General features: G+C 29.1%; 1 protein-coding gene across 1 annotated transcript in view; it reads left to right on the top strand.

The window, feature by feature from the left end:
- The window catches only part of Roc1a (Regulator of cullins 1a), a 29,940-nt gene extending 9,589 nt beyond the window's left edge, over window positions 1-20,351 (top strand). The window contains exons 3-6 of the mRNA XM_067278746.1: window positions 418-468; window positions 581-651; window positions 9,119-9,204; window positions 20,202-20,351. Coding sequence (XP_067134847.1) covers window positions 418-468; window positions 581-651; window positions 9,119-9,204; window positions 20,202-20,214 — 221 coding nt within the window. The 3' untranslated portion in view covers window positions 20,215-20,351. The remainder of the gene's footprint in view (window positions 1-417; window positions 469-580; window positions 652-9,118; window positions 9,205-20,201) is intronic.
- Window positions 20,352-25,235: the final 4,884 nt, after the last annotated feature.

The raw sequence follows: 25,235 nt of genomic DNA, 5'->3' as shown, positions 1-25,235 counted from the left end.
AGACAAAGATTGAAACATGTTTCTAATAAGTGGTACTTGTTCAATTTTGTATCATAAATAAATGTGATTTCTTTGAAATTTGATTGCATTTTTTATTTAAATGACATTGTTTGTCATTATGTTATGCTTAAATAATAGTTGCAAGATGGAAAATTAAACAATGAAAGATGCTGTGATATAGTTTTTTTCATAAACTGTTCAGGATAATTGAGAATTCTTTATGTTGTTGATGATTTATAACTTTATAATGAAAAGCAATACTACAAATAAAAATTCTTTCATGAAAAGAAGTGTAAATAATTAAAATAAGCTTCATAAGTTTTTCATCTTGTATAAGCAGAAGTTTATAAAATAGTTTATTATATACCATGAAATTTTTAGTTTGCTATTTCATTAATTTAATATATTATTTTTCAGATATTGTTGTTGACAACTGTGCTATTTGTCGTAATCATATTATGGACTTATGTGAGTAGTTTTAATGTGGAAATTTTATTATATAACTATAAAATATTTAATGTATTCATATGCTAGATAAATATTAAATAAAAAAAATTGTTTTTTTTAAAATATTTTATAGGCATTGAATGTCAAGCTAACCAAGCATCAGCTACCAGTGAAGAATGCACTGTTGCATGGGGTGTATGCAATGTAAATATTTTTTGCTTATTTTTAAACTTTAAAATATTGTAGAGTGTTAGTTTGTTTATCAAGATCAGCTTTTTTCAATGTCTGATACATTCTGAAGATGGTAACATTGACTCTAATGTTTTATTTAATGTCATTTGGTAATACATTTTAAAACTGTCAATAATTTAAACTTCTTTGATTGAAAAATTACAGATTATCTCATTCAACAGGGGAAAAAACTAAATTTTTTTAAAGTTTATCTTTTATATGTAGATTTTTACATATCAAGAATTATTCTGTATAAAATTTGAATCAAAGGCAATGAAAGATAATGCAATATGATTTTCCTTTTGTAAACTATTCAGCATGATTTATGAATTCTGTACATTGCAAAAGATTCAAGACTTGATAAAAGGGCATGATGATGTCTATAAAATTTTACATTATTACAAAATATATGAGAGGCTCAAACAAATTTTAATCTAATTTTAATATAAAAATAAGCATGCTGTCTTTTACGTAAAATACAAATTAAAAGTTTGATGAGCATTTAAAAAATTAAATTTAATAAAACAGGTAGTCCCACTTTTTTGTCAGGTTATGTTTCTGAAAAAATAAGAAAAAGCTATTTGTTTTTATTCTGGATACAGTATTGAATTTACGTGCATGTTTCTGGTTAATGTGAATTAGTTTTGCACTTATTTCGAAAATTTATAAATGTTAAGAATTTATTTACTGTACTTTGAATTATTTTTTACCAAATCATAACTTCCTTGGGAAGTTGAGGTGCAAATTTTCTTTTAAAAAGGGTTAAAAAGTGATGGATTTTTGTGGAAAAAGTGCTCCTAAAAACATATGAAAGTTAAACTATCATTTTATGCATAAAAGTATATATAGAACAAGTAAAACTCAAGAAAATGATATAAAATTTGAATCAGATAATCACTTTTGGAATCTGCTCCATCAGTTTCATAGTTTACAATGAGAAAATCATTATACTTATAAACACACATTTATTCTATATTCTTCATAGCAGCTGCAGATGGTGCAAGGAAAGCCCTGGTTAACTTTGGTTACATAATTTCAAGAATGCTGTGAAAGCTGGAAAAAAAAAATTTTATTTTTTACTTTTTAGTGTATTTATGTGAATGAAGCATTTCTTATATTTTTTTTTTAGTTCGAAACACAATAACAATCTACAAATTAATCTTCATTTGTTGAACTTCTTTTTTATTGTGCTTTGTACATTACACATGAAATTAAATTGAAAATATTGAAGATAATTATCTGTTATATGTGACCCCTATGGAATTTTTAAAATTTTACTTTTTAGTGTATTTATGTGAATGAAGCATTTCTTATATTTTTTTTTTAGTTCGAAACACAATAACAATCTACAAATTAAGTTATTGAATGACTTATATTGATAGGATTGAATTGGCACTTCATTGTTGTATACCAGACATGGGCAAATGTGGCTCTTTTTGGGTTACATGCAGCTCTTGCTGAAAGTTTTAATTTTTGTTTTTTATTATTATTTTTATAATTTTGTGAAAATATGTTTATTAAAAAAATTTAATATTTGTTTTATATTATATTTATATTATATAATAAAATTGCATGCCTTACCATACTATCTGCCACGACAGTACAGAACTGTGGCTCCCATGCATTTTGCAAAACCTACATTTCGGCTCCCACTGAACTCTTGCTTGCCCACCCCTGTTATATACAGTCAAACCTCAATATAATGCTACTATTTGTTTGACTGTTAAAATTGGCACTGAATTGAAGAACCTCAAACAATAAGAATTATGTGAAACAATGAGGTCTACACACATTTGAAGTTTGATAGTTTGAAAGCTGTGATTTGGCAATAACACTGCTTTTTGCAATGCAAAATTGTACATTTAGTAATTCACAGAGCTGAAGTATTCTTTGTTCTAAGAGGAAGATCTGTTTGTGAATATTCATTGGTGCTCTGTGAGGGTGGGGCAGTACAGAAAATATAACTTACATTTTTAAAACTTAAAATGTGTTCTTTCTCATATTGACAATATACCAAACTAAATTGTTAATCGTGTAGTTAAATTCAGAATATTATACACGTGTGGCAGATTTAACCTGGTGAGTTTTGATTAAAATAAAAGTTATGTACTTATGCTAAATTAATTTGTCATCATCCTATATTTAAATTCAAAGCATTTAACAAAATTTCTAATTATGGTGTCCTTTTAATCCAAAAAATTTTTCTTGGTAGACGATCTCACAGCTTTCCGGTCAGAAAACTATGGCTTTATTTCAAAAATTGAACTACAAATGCATTTTGGGTTGGTTGGATTTCCAACCCCTCTTCAGTGCTGTTCACAAAAATTTATATACAAATTCTAATTAAGGAGACGACATTATTTAAATATCACGTAAAAAAGATTTTTATAATACAAACACTTGTGTTATATAATGACACAATTTTTGAAATAAAGCCGAAGTTTTCTGACTGGAAAGCTGTGAGATTGTCTACGAAGAAAAATTTTTTGGATTAAAAGGATACCATAAATAGAAATTGAATAAACAGCAACCATACTATATTAAGAACATTTAACAAAGGATTTGTAAATAATCACTTTCTGAATATTGTGTTTGAGATGGCATCTCTTGTTGTTTACACATTCTTGCAACAGTTCTTTAAAACTTTGCATGACTTTTTCTGCAGAATTTCAGAGGGAATTGCTGCCACTTCATCCCTGATGTTCTTCCTTTTAACTAATAGTTGTAAATTTTGCATATTTAGATGAAGTAAAATATTTCTTTACACAATATATTTGTAATTAACTTTGGCATCATTTTAATTTTTCTGTATTGTTTTCTGACAATCAAACAATATTTTTAATCAAGATAATTGATTAATCAGATTATTTTAAAGGCTTTCAAATGATAAATACAACATTAAATTCTAATGACTTAAATGTTTATCCTGTGGAAAACTATTTCAAACTGATAACCTAAGTCGGATTGGTTTCTGGAGAATAATGTATGTTGTTGTTTCTGAGATATCAGAAAACACATTGAGTTTAGTTTCTCTTTTATTATATTATGAATGAAGTAACCAAACATTGTGGGATGCCTTTCAGATATTTTTAGACTATAAATTAATTTATTTTGAAATCTTATCTTTAAAGAAAATAAATCTTGTGTTGGATGGATACTTGAATTGCCATTAATTCTGAGTTGATTTGAATGAATGATATATGTTATATAAGCCAGTGATTCTCAAAGTGGGGGTCGCTGAAAAATTGATGCAGATCAATTTTTTTTCAAATATTTTATAAATTTACTATGGATTCATGTTTAGAAATAATAGAAATAAAAAATATATAAAATAATTTTTACTTAAATAAATTGCACATATAAATAATAAAAACAATATAAATATTTTAATACGAACCTAATATTCATAAATTTGTGCGCTGTGGGGGGATCTCTAGAGTTCCACTCTCAGCCTAAACTATGATAGAACAACATTGTCATTTGGAATGGTGTTCGCTAGCAGCGTTGCATCTGTAGGCAAATCAAGTTAGAAATACAGTAGAGCATCAATTATCCGAAAACTGATCAACCGAAAGCTTTTCAGTCAGCAAATTTAAATTTCCGCTAGTGCTGTGGCGCTGCAATATTTGGCTATGCCTTGGGCTACTCCAATATTATTTTAGTTGGTATGCGTTTTTAGCTGGAAGCACTGGAGCGGTACTTAACCCTCTTCTCTCCAGGATGTTTTCCTACACATAATCATTCTTCGGGGGTCCTTTGAAATTTTTAAGTGCAAAAGGGGGTCGCGGACCAAAAAGTTTGAGAAACACTGATATAAGCCATTGTCATGTCACATCTGTAACGGTATTCACTAATGTCCCTAACTCAATACACAACCTGATTTACATACCTCCTCTCCACTGAGTCAGACCCACCACGTGGCAAAGGGGGGGCAGAAAAAGACGTAAGGAAATTAGATTTTTGAAGTATATTATTTTTATTCATTTCAATTACTTTGAATAAAGAATATCTTCACTTTCTAATGTAGAAATCCTGTTTGCTGTTTGTGTATTGATTTATTAAGATTAGTTTTTAAGATAAAGAATTGTATATACAGTAGAGCATCGTTTATCCGAAAGCCGATCAACCGAAACGTTGGTTAACCAGAAATGTTCCAGTCAGACTGTGTTGTGCCGAATCAAACATTTTTGATACTAGATTAACTTCTAAAGTATATATATATATATTTTTTTGTTTTTATATTTTTCAATATATTTATTTTGTTTGTACAAAATAAAGAAATAATTTTTAATGATACAATAGTCATAATTATTATTATAAAAATTTTCATTGGGCTTAAAATTGACAAAAATTTAACGCAAAGCGACATGCAACAGAGAAAAATTTCAACATGGAATAGGTTAATATATTTTTTCATACATAATCGGTTATCCGAACAAACCCAGTCCCCAATTGATTCGGATAAACGACGCTCTACTGTATTTAAATACAGGTAACCCCCATATAACACGGGAGTTATGTTCCAAAAAATTCCATGTTATGCGAATTTGTGTTATACGAAACAAAGAATTAGTACGAAAAAGGGGGTTAGGTTCCAAAAATTAAAAAACATGCTGCTATATTTTCATAATTAAGATAAATATCTTTATTAAAATTTTCTTAAGAAGTGATACATATTAATATAAATTAGACAATGTTTTCTTTGTCATCACTAAGCACTATTAACTGAAAATTTTTAATCTACGTAACCAAAAATGAGACACAAAGTCTTAAAGTTTACTTGTAAAGGTCTGGATTGTCCCAACGGTCGGAGGCACGGTTCAATGCCTAAAAATAGGTGACTGAATAAAGGAAAAACATCTGGCAACACTAAAAGCAGAAGTGTTGAGATCTGGCAACACTGAGAGAGTTTCAAGAAGGACCATGTGTATCGACAGAAGACGGGAAAAGAAAATTTACATACTGTACTTAAGTACTTATAGTTCACGAAAATTATGCATGAAAATCTGATAGTACGAAAAATGTCAAATGAGGTATCTTTTGCACTTAAAAGCTTTATCATGTTTATTGAACGGAGATTTCCCTATTTTCAAATTAGATAAAGTTCACTTTTAATAGTTTTTATTACATTTCATGTTGTATGAGGGTTTTACCCAATCTCGAACTGTGTCAAAGTGAATCCATGCTATAGAAGTGCTGTGTTATACGGGGGTTACCTGTATATTAAGTGCATCAAACTTTTAAATATTACGTGCTTTAAACGTTAAAATAATATGCATCAAACTTTTAAAAATTAAGCACATTAAACTTTCATATATTAAGTGGATCAAACGTGCCTCATGGGAATTTGTAAAGAACGCCCACTAGGAGGCGTCCTGATCTACTAGTGTTGTTATATTGGGTACGTTCGTTAAGTCGAACGAGTTAAACGTGTTAGTAACGAATCATTCAAAAAGTAGTAGTCTCGTTCAGTGCGCATGCTCCGCAGTGATGACGTATCAAACGAAATCCTAACTAAGCTCACGAAGGAAAGAGTTAGTTTACTTCGTTAAGAAAATGGCGCCCGACGATATCGATGTTTCTAGATCTACTCGAGTGTTTAAATTGTGAATTAAAAACTGAAATGATTGAAATAACTGTCCGTCCGAAGCAACCTAAGAAAAATATTTTGGATAAGGCTGCACTAGCAACATTCATATCTTCGATTTTAGAAACAGCCATTTAGTTATAACGAATCGTTCGACAAGAATAACGATGACGTCATTCTCGTTTAACTTGTTTGACTTAACGAACGCACCCATTATGAACTTCAATTAAATAGGGCAGGCAAATATATATATTAAAGAACCACTGAACAAATCCATTTTTTGATTAAAGCTTAGAGGCTTAACTGTCTACCTCTAGATCAATTACTTCATGTTTAATTATTAACTTAACCTAATTATAGCCTGATAATTTTGCAGATTGTCTGTCTTCATTATAAAATATACCAAAAATATTGTAATTCTTAAATAAATTTTGATTAAATAGAATGTTAAACATTGTTTTTATGGAATTGTCATATTTCCATAATTCTCGGGTGCAATTTTTAACTTGCCCAAAGTAAAATCTCCTCTTAAGGACAAATTACCTTATATAAGACGACCTTGCATATAGGACGAGGTGTGACTTTAAAGATCAAAATAAAGAATAATTAAATTTAGATTTATTAATACAATTCTAACTTTATTTGATATTTTACTTGTGATTAAACAAAATAAACATAAATGCACACATTGTCCTGCAAATATTACTGGCATTTTAAACTTTAAGGAAAAATCTTGTAAAATCGACAACATAACTTGTTCATGTAAAGCTGGAGCTTTTTTTGCAAATTCTTAACAGTCGAATCCACTCTCCGTCGATACATTTACGAGTTTCTCCAAATTTTGATTTCCGAATAATCATCTGTTTTCACATGGGAATGGATTAAAACATATCAGGCTCCCGTGTCATTTGGGTATTTCAAATTGGAATTCATTTCAAAAGCTTTGCTTTTCCTATTGCTATTTGTCTTTACTCCTGACAATATACAAGAACAATTGAAACAATCCAGATAAAATACTTATGTTTTTAAATACAAGAGGGTAAGCATCTGGTAAAAAATGTGAATACATGGTTCACAAAAATTATCTGCAAAAACTCAAAGAATCTTCACTTGTGTGTATAAGACGACCTAGGAATTTGAAGCTGTGATAAATGAATAAAAACCTTGTCTTATATGCAAGTAAATATGGTAGCTACTGTAGTTATTCTGAATTAATCAATGAATCAATACTCTTGTAACAGTAGGTAAAGTTTGAAGAACAATGTTTTGACCTGGTTAATGGGCTATCTTTAAGTGTAGCTAGTTCTAATCACATCTGATTAACTGAGTTGTAAACAAGAGCATACTTTAAACTTCACTCACTATTAAAGAGGCATTGATTAATTTATTATAGACGTCTCTTATCTTTGCAGTCTAAAGCAGCATTTGCAATTGTCATGAATACCACACAATGATTTATGCACAAATAATAATTTACTAGTTAAGAACATATAATGTAAACTTCTTTTAAATATATAATTTAACAAGAGAACATTTAAAGTTGTTGTACATGCAGAAGAGCATGGAATAAAACAGTCAAACATAACCTATTTCATGGCATTTACACATTGTTTTTCCAACTTTTTACTCAACAAAAAATAAAATTATTTAAAACATTTTTTCCTCCAAAAAATAATTTACTTTCTATGAAAATAAATGTTTGATAGAAAAAAGTATTTTTAATATTCTAATACACCAAAAACTGCTTTATATTGAAGCAAAGAAATAAAATAAATACTCCAAAGCACCTTAAATCCAGTAAAGAACAGAAAAAAATTTATTGACAGAACATTTTTAACTTTGTTAAATGTCATTATTAGGTCCAAAAACTGGAGTTTTTAGTTTTTGATCTACACACACATCCAGTATTTAAAGTAATTTTTGATTATTTTCTTTTTAAATATTTACTAATTTCAAGCACTTTTAGACCTCTATGGTCTGCCTGATGGCAGACCATAGAGGTCTAAAAGTCCAAGTGCCATCAGATAAAGCTGAAAGCACTTGGAAATTAGCATTTATTTTACTTCTTGCTCCTTTAAATCAGTTTTTGATATGCTTTTTTGAAGTTTTTATTAAGTTTTTAATGAATAATTATTAAGATACTAAATAACTTGGGGTAGAGGTAAATAGTTAAAGAATGTTTATTTATTTATCCTATTTTTTGATTATCCTGCATTTAATACATTCCCAGAATTTTCATTGCTTGTAAATAATAATAATTATTTACAAGCAATGAAATTATTATTATTATCTATTTAATCGTGTAATAAACATTCAGAAAATAATTTGAAGATTTTTGCAAATGTAATCAAACAAATAAATTTTTATAACATTTATTATTTTATTTGTATATTTTAAATTAATTTGGGTAGGAAATATATATATTATAAAGGAAAGAGAATGATAATTATCATTTTTATAATGGATCAATTGAAGAGATAAGATGTTTTCATTATGATAAATCATCAAAAATTCTGCTCTGATGTTTATTATTATATTATATTAGAATTGCTTTACTTTAAGATGATGATAATGATATGATTATTGAGTTAAATTGGTTTTATTATTTGGAAGTGAAGTTTTGACAAGATTGTTTTGTTATTGACAGTATAATAATTTAACAAAATGCATAATATTATTGACAGTAACATAATTTAACAATTGCACTATAATTGTTTAAACTGAATTAGTTCCAATTACTATTTGTAATAAATAATTTATTTGTGTTTGTAACATTGAAATAAGTTGACTGAAAATATGTTTATATACATAAAGTTATTTTATTTAATTGTATAATTTTGGAAATTCTTATAGCACGCCTTTCATTTTCACTGTATTTCTCGATGGCTGAAGACTCGCCAAGTATGTCCGCTTGATAATAGAGAATGGGAATTTCAAAAGTAAGTGAAATCTATTACAAATAAGGATAACATTCAATATGAATTTAATTTGATCGTGTACACTTAAATCACAATAATAAATGTACTAAAAATTCTTTAATTTCTAATAAATTCTTTAATTAAAATAATATACTTAAAACAATGTACAGAAAGACAATTTATGCAATAAACTCATTAATAAGCTGTTGAATTAAAACTGTAATGATCCTAAAATTCTGTGAGGAAGTGGCAATATTTTTACAGTATGTTTTAGAGGCTTAAGGGATTCAAAAATATCTTATTAGCAAATCCCTTCAAATGCATTGTTTCTGTACTAAAAGGATTTAAAGTTCAGACTACCCCTTAAGATGGTGCTCTTCAACACTGATAAATGCTGTATAATAGTCTTTAGCTTCTGTGTTGTACTAAAATGTCAAGAAATGCAAGTGAACCTTACTTTTTTGAAAAACCATAAGGTTCCTTAGGTACAAAGCACTTCATCACAGAACACCTTGTTTATTTTACAATGATCTGAATTTTATTTTTATTTTAATATCTATGTAATATATTTATGTAAAAATTAACGAATTATTTTAGTCTTTTGTGCCTGCTCAACAAGAGTGAAATACAAAAAATGATACAAATCTGCACTTTTGTTTGTATACTTGTCTTATAAATTTTAAACAAATTTAGATTTGAAGAAGAAATGATCTTATATTTTTAATTTAGCAGAATTTTAAAAAACTCAAATATTTTAAGCTTTTACAACTATTACGAGATTTAAATATTTATTCAAAATAAACATAACACGAATAAAGCATAAAAATTACAGGAGAGCAAAACAAAACATTATATCAGAGCAGAACAAAACAAAAGCATTAACTTCAAACAATACTTCAAATCATAATTAAATAGATGTGCCAGAACAAAATCTGTGTTTTCATGATTAAGTTATCATTAAATTAATTTTGCAGACTTAACATAATTTTGAAATGTTTACATTTTGGAACTTCTAACTTCATATAGTAGATATGATTGGTTCAAAAATTTTGCATCTTATACCATTCTAATAATGATAAGAATGACTCAAAATGCAAATATAACTTTCTTAATTAACTTTTTTCCTATCTCTTCTTTGAAACTGTTTTTGATGATTGTTGGACTATGAGCCCAAAGTTGAGTTTTAATTAAACACTTGGCTTTATTTCCATCTTTATTTAGTTGATATGTGCCATATGCACGTATCAACTAAATAAAGATGGAAATAAAGCCAAGTGTTTAATTAAAACTCAACTTTGGGTTCATAGTCCAATTAATTTTTTTTTTTCAAATCCATAAATTGCAGCACCAAATTATAAAATTATAACAAGTAACCACTTTTAGTTCAGGAACTGCTTGTTTTTTTTATTGATAAAACATTTCTTATTGTACATTCAGCCATCATCAATATTCATTAAGGAACAACTCTTTTATATACAGTAGATTCCTGAATAATGCGCTCCCGTAAAACGTGACAAAAAAATTGTGACTAGTACTCATACAGTGCGATAAACAGTCCCGTATAACACGTAAGATAAATTTAACATTTTCACATAGTTTCTGATTTTTTGTTTAGAAAAGCGAATGTATACACTTACCTGTTGTTTATATATGAATAGTGAAGCTGATAGTTTAAAGAAGTAGTGGTTTATAAAAAAAATAATAATACATACTCATTTAAAGATATAAGAGGAAAATAATTTTATTCAACTTAAAATAAAATTATGCACTTCACTGTTTAACATTTATTCACCATCGGAAGTATCAACAAATAAGTTCCAATAATGCCATTTTGTTAATATTGGTTGTACAGTACAGATTTATTGATAACCGTTACAATTTACAGACCCCTGAATTTCCATAAATTGATCTGTCCGTATAATGCGATTTCCTACAGTGTGGAACGTATCCCCCGCATTATACGAGAGTCTACTGTATATAATCGAGATGGGTTGATGATGATGATAATAACAATAAGTGCAGAGCCCAAACGGTTAGGAGTTGAAAGTTGAAATTTGAAATTTGTTATACAGTCAGGGTACGTCAAGAGAATGTACACTAAGAAGGGATTTTTCAAAATTCCTCCCACAGGGGAGAGGTTGTTAACACTTCCATTGTTAATACTTCCCCTGTGGGGGGAAGTCTTAAGAGAAAGCAACGTGCAAGATTTACAGGCGCAGATGTGGTTTTTGCCTTTTTGCCGGAAATCAAACATATTTTTAGACCCATTTAAAAATTTTTTAATTAGTCTGGAAACAGGGGGACCTAATTCTTGCATTTTGTGAAAATGGGTAAGATTGGCTATAATCTAATAATCTTAATCTTCGCTATTGTTACTTTTTGCCCAAGCAATGCCGGGCTTATCTGCTAGTTTTTGAATGTTGAAAAGTTAATTACAATAAAATAGGCATCAAAGTTAAGTTAGAAATGATAGTAAAGTAGAAGGCAATTACTTAAGTATTACTATTTTTAAAGTGCAACAACATTCATATACTTGCAAAATATACACTAAAAATGTGTAAAGAGTTATCATCAGAGAGAAAGCACTGTCTAACATACTTAAACCTGTAGTTAAAGACATGCAATACCAAATGTCACTAGAAGAGATCTTACAGTCATGGATATCATTAGGTGCAATAAGATTCCACACAGGATAATAGCTAACTGGAGGTGTATATAGTGGACCTTATAGAATCTACAAGAGTGACATATTACACTTGGCTCCACGATTAGATCTGTTAATATAAGAATTAATGAACATCTTGGATATTTCACTAATCCTAGATCACAAGTATTTTCCACTACATTCACACAATGAGCAAGCAGCTGATGTTACAGTATTAATATATTGAAATAAAACCATACTCATTAAGACAAGGTAGTGAACTATCACTAAGGCTCTCAGAACAAGAATATATTTACTTTTTCATAAATACAGATAGACGAATATGATAGATGAATACACTATACCACAACCATACAAGGTGTTAATTAACAGCATAGATTTCCTTTGCAATTTGACTAACAGTTTTCTTCACATATTCAGTGAAGAAAACTGTTAGTCAAATTGAATTATAAAAAACATGTTCAAGTTTTTGAATTATATTCAAATATTAACAATTGTTTGAGTAATTTGATATTCTAAGAACAATTAATTATTTGAAAAGGAATTAACAAATACTGATGATGATCAAATGCCTGGTCAAAAAATTTTATTGATAAAAATCCAAGCTTTTCTTGAATTAAGAATGGTTATTTGTTTTAATTTTTAATTAACTTTTTTTTTTTTAAGACTTGTATTAGAATATGAACAAATAGATATTTCCTACAACCTTTAAACAGAAATATTTATCTTACAGAACTTATAATACCTTGTTAATTTCTCTATATACTTTATTTAGAATTGATGTAAGCATTCTATTGTTAAAATATTAAAGCATATATTCATTGTATTGTTGATAATAATAAGAAAGTTGTCTTTTATAAGTTTTAAAACAAAAAACTTCTCAATTAAGTGAAATTGTAAATTGCAGGTGTACACTCTCATCTTACTGTTTGTTCAATTTTGTGTTATAGTAAAAATCTGAAAAGAGAAAAAAGTGTGTTAATTACTGCAAAAAATGATTTTTTGAATATTTACTTGATATATGTTGACTGTACATCTGTCTCAAAGACAGAATTCAGTAGTATCAATGGATATAAAATGAAAAAATGTATGGCAAAGAACCATTTATTAATAGATGCTGACATACTTTGAACACTTGTAATGTATTAAGTAGTTCATTATTCCAAATTATATCAGCTTTACAAATAGAAATTTAAAGCTAATTTCTTAATCCAAAAATGTAGGTAATTTAGATCAGAATGGAAATTTCCTAATTCTTAGTTCATTATTTTTGTTACTTACCTATTTATTAGTAATCTACAGAAAAATTTTGAAAACTTCTATATCACTTTCTTCTCCTATCAAGAATTGTTTTTATAATAAACAGTTTATTCTTTATGCTTGTTTAGCCAGTACCATATTGTTACAGGCTACAGTGGCAGTATTTAATGGTAACTTTATTTAAAGTGTGGTTCATAAAAATAAATAGATTATAAATTAATGCAAAAATTATTAAAATGGTTTATTATATACATTTATAATGTGCCTTAAAATTTCTTTATAGTTTAAGGCAAATTGCTCAGGCGCTAGACTTGACAGCATATAGAGATTGATGATGAGAATGGCTTTCCAGTAATTTAATCTGTTAAAAATGAGAAATTAGATCATCTTATATTATTATTAGTATGTTTTAAAAAGAAATCTAAAGAACTTTCAGTTGATGCAATGACTTCAGATGATGATCCATTTGGTACTGACAATTGGTATCTATTTTTTTTCCTCATCAGTAATGCTTAACACTATATTAGTCAATAATTACATACATATCTTGATATATAATGGGCTCTGTTCTGGCAGCCTGGTTGTAAGTTTGACATAATATATAAAAACAAAAATGCAATGCCAGATATGGAAAGAGAGGTCACAAGATTGCTACAAAAGTATCATATACCATGAGACATTTTTATGCTGAGGTGTATATAAACAATAATCAATGTCTGTAGCAACAAAAACAAAATGTACAGTACATTGCATTTAATAAATCATTTATTGTAGAGAATATGAAGCTGTGTGTAGTTGTGTGGATGAATACCATGAATATTTATTAAAATTTAAAGAAAATAGATGTTTTTGGACAAACTTTAAACCAAAAGAATTTAAAGAATATAAGCTGTAATCTTATATATTTACAAAAATAAGAATGCACATTTTTTTTCGTTATTCTTTGCTTTTTTTTTCATTCACTTCATATATGTGACTGAAATAATTTATATTAATGTATAACAGATTACTATAATTAGAATATGATATTTGTGTGCTTATAGACTGAATGCATGTTCTATATGTAATAATCAAGTATTATCAATATATTCTACTTTTTGAAAGTTAACTATGTTGAAATTGTTTATATTTCAAACTAGAATATATTAATTTTTGAATTGATTCAAATTTATGATGTTCAGGTGAAGCTATTTGAATTAGTATTAAAATTTTTTGCTGTATTTACATTATTTCAAACTTTTTACTTTGTTAAGATGCATGACAGCATAACACTATATACAGGATCAGATCCAAAAGTTCAGGGACTTGGCATATAGTTCCTTCCCTTGAATAGTTTAAAACACCTTCAAACTAATCCCCTTGAGTGATGATACACTTTTTACAGTTCTCTTACAGCCTCTGAAAGCTTTGCTGTTTTGCAACCATTCATAATGCCTCCTGTGATGCTGCTTTTATCTCATTTGATGACTCAAAACAACACCAATGCAATCTCAGGCCATTTATGACAGATGGACTCACACAAATGCTGCATATCTGTACATAAAATATGATGTTTGCATGAGTCCATCTATCATAAATGGCTGGACATTGTTCTGATGCCATTATGAGTCACTAAATGAGGTAAAAGCAGCATCACAGGAGGCATTAAAGATGGTTGCGAAAGACGGCTTTTGGCTTACAGCAATCTTTTCTGCTTCTACGGCTTCAAGAAACCATAGGAACATTGGAAAAAATGTATCATCAGCCAATGGGATTAGTTTGAAGATGATTGTGTGTCAGTGTTTTAAACCATTCAAGGCAACAAATTATATGAGTTCCCAAACTTTTGCTACATACACTTTACTTAATGAATTTATTCAAAGTTGAAAGATTTAAAGTGTAATTTTAAATAAAAAGAAGAAATATGTCTGTCTATAGTAATAAAATTTGCTGTATAGTATGCTTAGTATAATATATTCTACATATTGTATTTTAATACTGTAATTTCTATTTATATTCAAATTATTATTATTATTTTTTTCTTTTAGTAATTTGATTTCGATTTGATGTGTGAAGCTTCATTTCTCCTTTCTATTTATATATTTTTAATTTCCCAACTATTATAACAGAGGAAAAGTATGGCAATCTGGGAAAAAAATGACCCCTCCCAGATTTTTACATTTTTGGGCTCAGGTCCTTGAAATGTCAAGAAATGCAAAAAAAAAAAAATTTGGGGTAATTTCTGTATGTATGGATGTTAGTGTGTGTTTGTTTGTGTGGGGCACGATTTCATTCATCCTGTTTGAAGTTTAATAACTCCTCACAAATTTCTGAAATTTTGTAGGGAAATTTGTTTATTAGGGAATCAAGTCTATTAAATTTTGGTGATTAAAGGTTGAGGGGTGGGGAGATAATGGGGTTGTGTGTATCCCCAGTAGTGTTGGACTTAATGATGATTTTACTCGTTATTCACATTTACAATTTTAACTATCACTTAGATGCAAAAACTTTTCTATACAATCCATCTAATGAACAAAGCAATACTTATAAATACAGATACGTTGCACTAACCTTATGCAACTTAATAACTTTGCAGTTAATTTTTGAAACGTCACTAATGTTTTCAGTTGGCCTTAAGACCTTCTTCATGTGGAGTTCTATAAAATATTTCTAAGGTGGACTGAAAACGTTAATGTGACGTTTCAAAAATTAACTGCAAAGTTATATAAGGTTAGTGTAACATATCCGTATTTACTTTTCTATACATTTTTTCTTTTCTTCTAACCAGGCTTTCAATAAAAAGAAAATACATTGTGAGAGATTCTTTTTACATTTCACTAACCAAAAATTGAATAAAAACTTATTATGAATTAATTATTTCATGAGAACACTGATTCAATGTGCTTGTGTATATTATGATGACCTTTCAACAGAAATCTAATTGTTATTTAAACAGAAGTTTTCTCTTGATTGTGTGCATGCATCATGGTATATATGGTATAATAGCTTAAAAAATATTTATGTATGTGTGCGTCTCAATTTTAAAACAAATAAACAATTTCTTTACCATAAACTAAATGTATGGTATGTTCAAAATGTTCATCACAAATTCATGTTAATAGTAATTCTCAATGGTTATAGAATACAAGTTGATTGGGATTTTGTATGCTTCCTGTTGTATTGCCATTCATTGTTTATTAGTCAATTAAATTTACATTGGGAATCACAATCTTAGACATTTTCAAATTTCCAGTACCATTCATTCCAAATGGTACTGGAAATTTGGTCACTGGCCACTCTTATCAAAATGCAAATTTTTTGGTAATCTCTTAGTTTTCTTTGGAAGATTTGGAAAATTTCTATATCATGTTCTTGCTAACAATAAAGATTGTCATTTCTGATAGCAGTTTTTACTTAATGGTAAATTTATTTTACAATTAAGTAAAAACTTTATTTAAAAAATTATTTTAATAAACCTACAATACTATATTAAATTAGGTATGCCATATTATAAAATTTCTGTGAAGTTTAAGTCTCTGCAATTACTCATAAGCTGGGATTGTGGAGAATGATTCTTATCCTTTTACAAATAAGAAACTAAAAACAAGACTTTACAATTCACTCAAACGTTGGCATTATCCTGTTTGTTAGCTTTGAAATGGATTCAGAAATTTTCTGATAATTTAAATTTATTTTTACTTATCTAAATTTCTGTAATTCCAAAGTTAAAAATGATTCTCTAGACAAAATACACTGGAAATAATTTAGATATTCTAACTTTGGATATCCATGTATCATTTAATTAAAAATTAGCCTCTAGATAATAGGTAGATCAGTATTTAATTGCATTAATTAAAAATTAACAGGATTAAATACTGATCACATATAGGTATACCATCTTGTAAACTTGCTACTGTTGTTTATATCGATTTTTCCACCAGCCATTTAATCCTGTTATTTCGTAAACAAATGATTGTTTTATGGTTAGAACTTGCCCAATTTGTCTTTATGATTACAAATGCAATATCCATTAAATATGTAATTGAAATGCCATGAAAGTAATCACATTTTGTTGCATCCACCAATCCAGTTTTCTTTGTTTTGTTCCATGTATTTTGCTTGTGCAGATGATTTAAAATTGATAATGACCTTTATCCACTCTAATTTGATTTTAAATTTACTTACTTGTGGTCTGTCAGTTAAAGATCATTCTCTAAAGCACTTCTCTTATATTCAACCAGTAATAGTCAACTATGCCAAATTTTCAGGTTATATTTATGCTAATAATTTGTTAATTAAACTAAGTAATTTTCCAGGGGTTTCTGTTGATAGTATCCATATAGAGTAGCAGCTTTAATTTTGTGAAATTAACAATTTTTTCTGTTAGTTCTGCTGACCTCAAGTCATTGGAATCATTAAACATTGTGTAACTTGCTGCACTTTTATAAATTCTTTTTCTCTTCCAACAAAAAGAACTTTTATACTTTAGTTGTGCCATATGATGAGCTTAGCTGGCATGAAAGTACTCGGACTGTGATGAACAATGTGTTTTTTTTTTGGTTGGGTTTTCTCAATAAAGTAGTTTTGTGCAAATTTTTCAGCTTTTATATTTTGGTTGGTTGTTTTCTCGGTTCTTTTTCCTTATTTTGATCGAACATATGCACTTTAGGTTTATTTGAATAGAACCACAGTTGCCAAGCTATGGCTTACAAGCTTGTGTTTGATCATTATGGTTCTGTTCAAATATATGGGAATACATGTCATCATATAAAATAGTTTCAATTGAGAATGCTGCTCTCGTAATTGTGATAGGCAATATATAGCACCTGTTGTGACAAGATTGGGCCAGCCGTGGCGTAGAATGTCTTTTTTTTTTTTTTTCATTTTAACAAAATAGAATAAACAAAATTGGATAAATTAGATAAAGCAAAAGAAATGTATTTTTTATTTTATCTAAAAATTTCAACCTAAAAATCTGGCAAATGTTTCTTCTTCGGTCTCTGTTGTTCCTAAGTATACAAAATGATTCGTGTTAGTATCACTACAAATTTAATATGATATTCTTATTAAGAGTAGTTGTTTAATAACAAGAAAAAAATAAGTTTGTAGTGATGATAATACCAAATCTGAATATTCATACTATTTACAAAGACAAATGTATATGATCTATATTCATCTCTCAATTGTTAACACAGATAAGTCTGTGTCAGACATCATCTTACATTATATTATACCAGGCCAATCAAAGAAAGCATTATTTGTAATGCCATAAATAACACCTTTGTGATTGGCCAGATTAATGTAATGTAAGGAGAGCCTGTCTGAATGGACCCTAAACAATATGGAATATTTTTGTATGAGTGTGTGTGTGTATATTATGAGAATGTTATGTATTATGCACTCTTGTGTTACATTCTGGAAATGTGCAAACACTTTTGACTATAAGAAGAAACGTTCAAAATTATATATATCAAATATTTAAAAGTTTAAATTTATGGTTAGAACTTGCCCAATTTGTCTTTGATTACAAATGCAATATTCATTAAATATGTCTTTATGTCATGCAGTCATTAATAACGATAACTGCTTTGTTAGAGTCACAAACACAAATTCAGTCAATAAAACAAATTTTCCAAGTGTTTTTGAGGAAATTGCTTAAAATCTATTTCAAACAAACTTAGAATAAATATTTAAGAATATTTTCTTTCAAAGAATGATGTTGAAAAGAGATATTTAAGAATTATTTAGCAATTTCTTTGAAATTGTAAAACATTTTCCCTGAAAGACATAAAAATATCGAAGTACTCGGAAAATTTGTTTTATTGACTATATTTCCAGACTATAGCAAAGCAGTTTGGTGCTCAAAATGACAATTTACAAGTGAGAACGATAAGCTTTTTAAGTATATCTAACCATCAAATTACATTATTAATTGGAAAAATTGACAAAATTTTATTCTTTGTGAAGGAGTTTCAGTTTAACATAGTATTTTATTGATAGAATAGGTCTAAATGTTAATTTTAACTATTACGACACTGATGCCTTCAACTTGAATATTCAAAGAAATGGGATACTCCAGTTTGTATTATGTTTCAACTTCTGTATGCATTAAACTTAGCTCAATAGTGGGAAATTTATAAAAAATAAGTAAAAATAGAAAAACAAGCTTTGATAACAAATGTTGATGGTATTGTTTCAATAAAGCCTTTGATAAACTAGGAAAAAGCTGGGATGAAAGAAATAAGTAATGAAACTTAAAAGATTTTCAACTAAAAGAAACAATTCTTTTACTTATTATTATTATTAAGAAAAGAAGATAAATGAAAATAGGATTTTATTTTCTATTTAATAATGATTACTAGAGATAAGTTCTAATATTCTATTTTTTAATGTTTGTATTGGAAACTAAAATCGAATCTACTATGTAAATTCTGGTTTGGGTGTATTAATTTAAAAAGCAAATTTTTTTTCTTAATGTACACTTAAAGCAACATCAGTCATTTAGAATATCATTTAATCACCTTATGCACAGATTAGGCAAGTGCTCTTTTTAAATACGAGTGCTGTGTTATCTGTATGTGTTTTAACTTTGATTGTTAAAGAATTATTTATTTGATGAGTTGAAGGAAGCTTATTATTGAATTTGTTTAATTTTTTAAAATGTGTACAGTGCCATTTTTCCTCGTAGGAAAGCATCAGCAATAGACAAATGGCAAGGTTCTTGTATGCAGCAGAAGTGTATTGCCTATGAGACTCTTGTGTTTTAAATGCAAGTATTACCGGAAGAGAAAATAATATAGCATGATAGGTTACAGGCAACATTTCTGGCTTGTCTTTTGTCAAATGCCGACGCTTTTCTGTGAATCTTTAGGTAACGTGAGGCAGCACAAAAGCTGTGCTCATTTCACGACACAGAGCAGTAGCAGTGTTTCTGTCTCTCTCGAAAATGCATTAGTTTTTAGTCCATGGTACTTGCCCCATTGCCAATGCATTTTTACAGTTCTGCACACACTGTGTGTATAAATATAATATTTTTGTGTATAGTGTACTATGTATTCATTAATAATAATAAAATCTGCTTATTGTCTTATTTGTATATTTTGTTTTACCTCAGGTATGGACATTAACGAAAATTCCGTGGAGTTTTCTACTTGGATGTCGATCGCATTGTCGTTGCAGAGTTTGATTTTGGCCGACGTTTAAAAATTGTTTTCTTATATTTAATGTATGCAAAATTGTGTAAATTAAAGTAATTTCTTTTTTATATATATTTAAATAATTTATCATCATCATCATAAAATATAAGTTGCATTTTAATGTATTATTGTTATTACATGCTATAACAAAGTTGAATGTATGTTTTATAAACTTATGTAAATTTCATCATTGTTGTTATAAACAATATTGATAAAGTTACAATATTCTAGTTCACACGGATATAAATTGCTGTTTTCTCTGAAACAATAAATAAACAAGAGAGTAATTAATTTTTATATATCTTAAAAGATACTAATGACAAGGCACATTTAATTATTTCATAATTTAGTGTCTCAAAATGATCAGATGAACATTTACGCATCCAACAGGAGAGCAGATTTAAGAGACGAGATCGAGCAAAACAGAAACATTATTCCTTAAAGTAAAATAAGTGCAGAAGCTCCATACAATAGCATCGGTGTAAATTTTGAATTTAAATTATAATTTCAGTAGTTTCAGAAATAATTTTTTTCTTCTTCCCTTTTTTAGTGTTACTAGTCCCACTTACTATAGGATGACTGCTTTTCTTGAATTGGTTTTATTTTGTAACCAGATTTCCTTCTTGTTGATCTCTTTCAGTCTGTACTTACAACCAGCCTTGTATAGTTAGACACTAGCATCATCTCAGAGAGATGACCAGATCCCTCTCTGCTTAACTTCATTGAGTTAATAACAGTTGATCGTGTGTTTGGAAAAGACTTGCCACTGCTTTAATTCAAAATAAACTGTTCTTATTCAGATAAGATTCAGTTTATACAGCTGTTGGTGATGAGTCACCATCAACAGCTGTATTACCTGCATCAAGTTAGACTCATCTGTTATTGATAAAGTATTGTATTTAATATAGTGAAATCAACTTATAATCAGTTTGGGATTTGCCTGTACCAATAACATTAAGTGAGGTAAGTAAATATAACAATAAGTGGCTTCTATATTGTGCAGATGTTTCACTTGTATGTCTAAAAATTTGAATATTCAGAATTTTACTCTATTACACATTGTGGAATCTTTGCATTTGAGTTGTTAGAAATCTGCTGGCTGATGCAAGTAACTTGCCCCAGAAACCTGTCTCTTAGAGGAGCCTGGACTGAAATCCATGTAAGAAACTTTTCATTATTTATATAAAATTAGAAAATTTAATACATGTGAATGAATTCTAAATTCAAGTGCTTAAAGATGAAGAAAAGAAATCGAGAGCTTCACATTAATAGAAAGATATAAAGGTCGGTCTGGTTTATTCGTATACGGTAACGTGGCACACGGGTGATCTGCCTAGGGAATCTTTTATAGGAAACTCGCCCATATTTAGGTGTTACTGATGTGAAGAAAACTCAGTAAACTCCACGTGGCAGGACACGAACCCACAACTGACTACTGGTGTTTGACAAAACCGTCAAACACCAGTAGTCAGTTGAAATAGGCCTGGATCAGGATTTTGGGGCCTAGTAGAATTATCATGCAACTAATCTGTAAAGAATAGCCAAAGAAAATCTATTGTGTAAAGAATCACACACGAATTATTTACATGATTTCAAGGGCCATTAACACTTAGCGTGGCCAAAAGTATAATAAATTCAATTAACTAATTAGTGGGAACAAACAACTCTTTCTTGCGAAGAACACTTAAGACGCTACATTATCAAATAAACAATTGAAAGTAATTTTCAGTGTAAAATTAGGAATTAACTACAGAATTTTAATGAAGTTAGGTGTTCCTACAGGGCATTAAAGGAATCCTATCAAGAACTTTTTTAATTCTTTTTATCTGTCTAGCTGAAGTAATTAAAAGTTTTTTTCCCCTCAGTCTATTGATTCTTTAAGTCCATTATTTCCAGGGATTTGTTATTGATTATTTTGATCAGAACCCTCGCTTTAGTGTGACATCAAACAAAACAATTCGAAAATTTTACAGTTGATTCGGTCAAAACAAAGAGCTTCATTTCACATTCAGACGAATCCTTCCTCCAAATTAATGTTGAAATGTGGGCTTTACAAAGTTTATTTTCAATTCTAATCTTATTCCTCTCATAAAATTTGGGAGTGCGCCATTATTGAATTCTATAAATTCTATCAGAGTTAATTCCTGATATTGTCATGGCTTTCTCTATACGAACTTGGTTGTGTTTTCTATGTGATGTACAGTACGTCAGAAGAAATTCTTTGTCGTCCGTCAAAATAATATAATGCACGTGACAGTTGCAATTGTCGTGCGTTACAAAGAACGAAGTTCTGCAGAAATTCCAAATCAGAATACAAATATCGATTCGAAACAACTGAAATTGTTACGTAATACAACGAGCAGCCGCGTACAGAATTTCTTCTATGGCAATGTTCAGAATTGACTTGGAAATATTCCATGATTTGTAATTTTTCTGCAATGTTTTCGTCACGTTCGTTACCTTTGTGATATTTCTTTGTCTCCCGTGTTCGATTTTATTTTTAAAATTCTGCCACGCGTTTAATTTTTCATAATTTTTTAATGAGCAGGATTTTGAAAAGGATGGGATTCAAGAAAAAAATAAAGGAATTTTTTTTAATTCTTTCAAATTAGGGGGGTTAAACTCCCAAAACAATCTCCGTGTGCACTTGACTTTATCTCAGAATATATCAAATAGAAGAGAAATGGAGAAAGTTTGTGGGATTGTAGAATTGATGGAATAAGGAAGTGCAACACGTGCTTTCCGGGAGGACTTTCTGTTGGAAACTGGTCCCTATTTAGGTGTTAGGCACGTGAAGAAAACCCGGAGTATTCCACGTGGCCAACTAATTTTTCTGTGGTTTTATTTATCCAATCACTGGAGGACTAATGGGATGGAGACGATTTGTAAAGAGTCACATTTTGGTTAAGGAAACGATATTTCATAATCTATATGATTTTTACGAATCGAGCTCCGAAACACCAATTAGTTTGGATATTTTTGAGGGCCTCAAACTCTTGCACAATGTATATTTTTTATGAAGTAAACTTTATTTGGGGCTTGCCTTATGAATATGAAGTTTAAACAGATTTAATTTTCATGAAGTTAAAACATGTTTAAAGAGGGGAACCTCTCTGCAATGTAATTTTTAACACTACTACTGTTACTATTCTGAGGAACAATTTTTCTTTAAAGACTAGGCTTGCCTAATGATGAATTACTAATGGAGGACAAATTGTTATGAAAAGGAGGATATTACGCTGTGTTTAAACAGGTTTTAATTGATTGATTTGTTGAAATTATTTAGCGTATTTTCAGTTATTATTATAAGAAAGTTAATTACTTTCAACGGAAATTCTTGGACATTTTGTAAAATAAAGGAGAGAATACGGTAACAAAATGGAGGACATGTCCTCCTTTCTATCCTCTTGGACACACAAAGTTACAAAACAGTTTACATATTAACTCCCCACTCCCCCGACCCTTAACCACCAAAATTTAATGGCATGACTATATATAACTATAATAACTATATATTTTCTCGATTTAACGTCAATTTTTCAGATCTTCCATTCAAAGAATTTAATATAAAACTTATATACAGAACTTACATTGGATAATTGATAGACAGACAACAGACAAACACTTAAAAATATATGAAATAATAGAAACTGTATTATCGATAGATTAAAAATTTATCGAGTTATAAATAATTTTTATATTCAATATTTTATATTTAAGAAATTATAAATTATGCATTCGATCGAATTCACCTAAATTACATTTCTGATAGATCAGAAGTTTCTTTGTTGCACGTATCGATTGGGAACAATCGAAACTTAAAACGGTAATCTCTTCACTTTCTCCTAAAACCTGACATATAGGGCCAGAAAGAAAGGGATAAGCAGGGGTCATTTGGGGTTCGGGTCAGTGACACGTGGATCCTTCAATAAAATTGATTTATTAAAATTACATGTGGATCCTTAAGAAACTAGAAAACTAAAATTTGTATTAAAAATTACAGACAAACCCCGTTATTACGTTATCGTTTTATGCGAAGTAGAGGGGTCTCGTAATTGTGGGAAGATAGGCATTTCAATGTTAACGGGTTTGGTTAGTGCGAATTGACAATTTTTTAATAAGACGTAATATACTTTTGTACAGTTGTTAACTGAGTTTTGAGCCACCCCGTACGTTGCATAAATGTAAAAATTTTGTTTGTGCTAAAATGTAAATCGAAAAATTAGTAAAATGCCCGTCCGTTACGCGCTACTTTCTTCGTTCATTATAGAATGCGTGTGTACAGTATCAGTGTTTACTTTTATTGTTACATTGGATCGAACTGTACAAGTTGTGATAGCTTTAAATTGTCCTATTGTAATTGTTCGTGCAAAAATCCCTACGTTATATAGCTAAGATGATGATAAACCTATGAATAATGTGTCATGGGTTGTGTATAATACTTTAATACTCCATTGTTGATAGAGTGTATTCAGCGAGACATCTTCATCCGCTGCTTACAGCATAATTTATTGCAGAAATTGCAAACATATATCATTCGATATAATTTAAGGCTTGAAGTTAAAGGCTCATTTAAGGAAGGTTTGATAAGTACACACTTGTTTTTCTTTGTAATCGTTGATTTACGCTGTATTTCTTAAAGCAATTAATGCCTTCATGAATAATAATCTTCATTGAACATTTTTAATTATCCTTTATAGGAGCTTAGACGAGGTGAAAGCAGAACGTAAAGGTAGTATTTAAGGCAGGAACCACACAGGACTCACAGTGGTGCGGTAATCTATGAGCAAAAAGGGTAATTGCCTGAGGCCTCCACCAACGGGCAGCAAACCGATCTTTTATAAGAAATTATTTCCCCAAAACATTCCCCCCCGAAGGAAAATGCCTTAAGTCAATACTGTACACGGGGCCCAAAATTCGCCTAGGCCCATGAAGCTATAACACTACATAAA

The sequence above is a fragment of the Centruroides vittatus genome, unplaced genomic scaffold, assembly GCF_030686945.1.
Source record: "Centruroides vittatus isolate TY-2023 unplaced genomic scaffold, ASM3068694v2 contig_817, whole genome shotgun sequence".
NCBI lineage: Eukaryota > Metazoa > Arthropoda > Arachnida > Scorpiones > Buthidae > Centruroides > Centruroides vittatus.
Note: the sequence above shows the minus strand (reverse complement) of the source record. Positions and strands in the feature narration are given on the sequence as shown.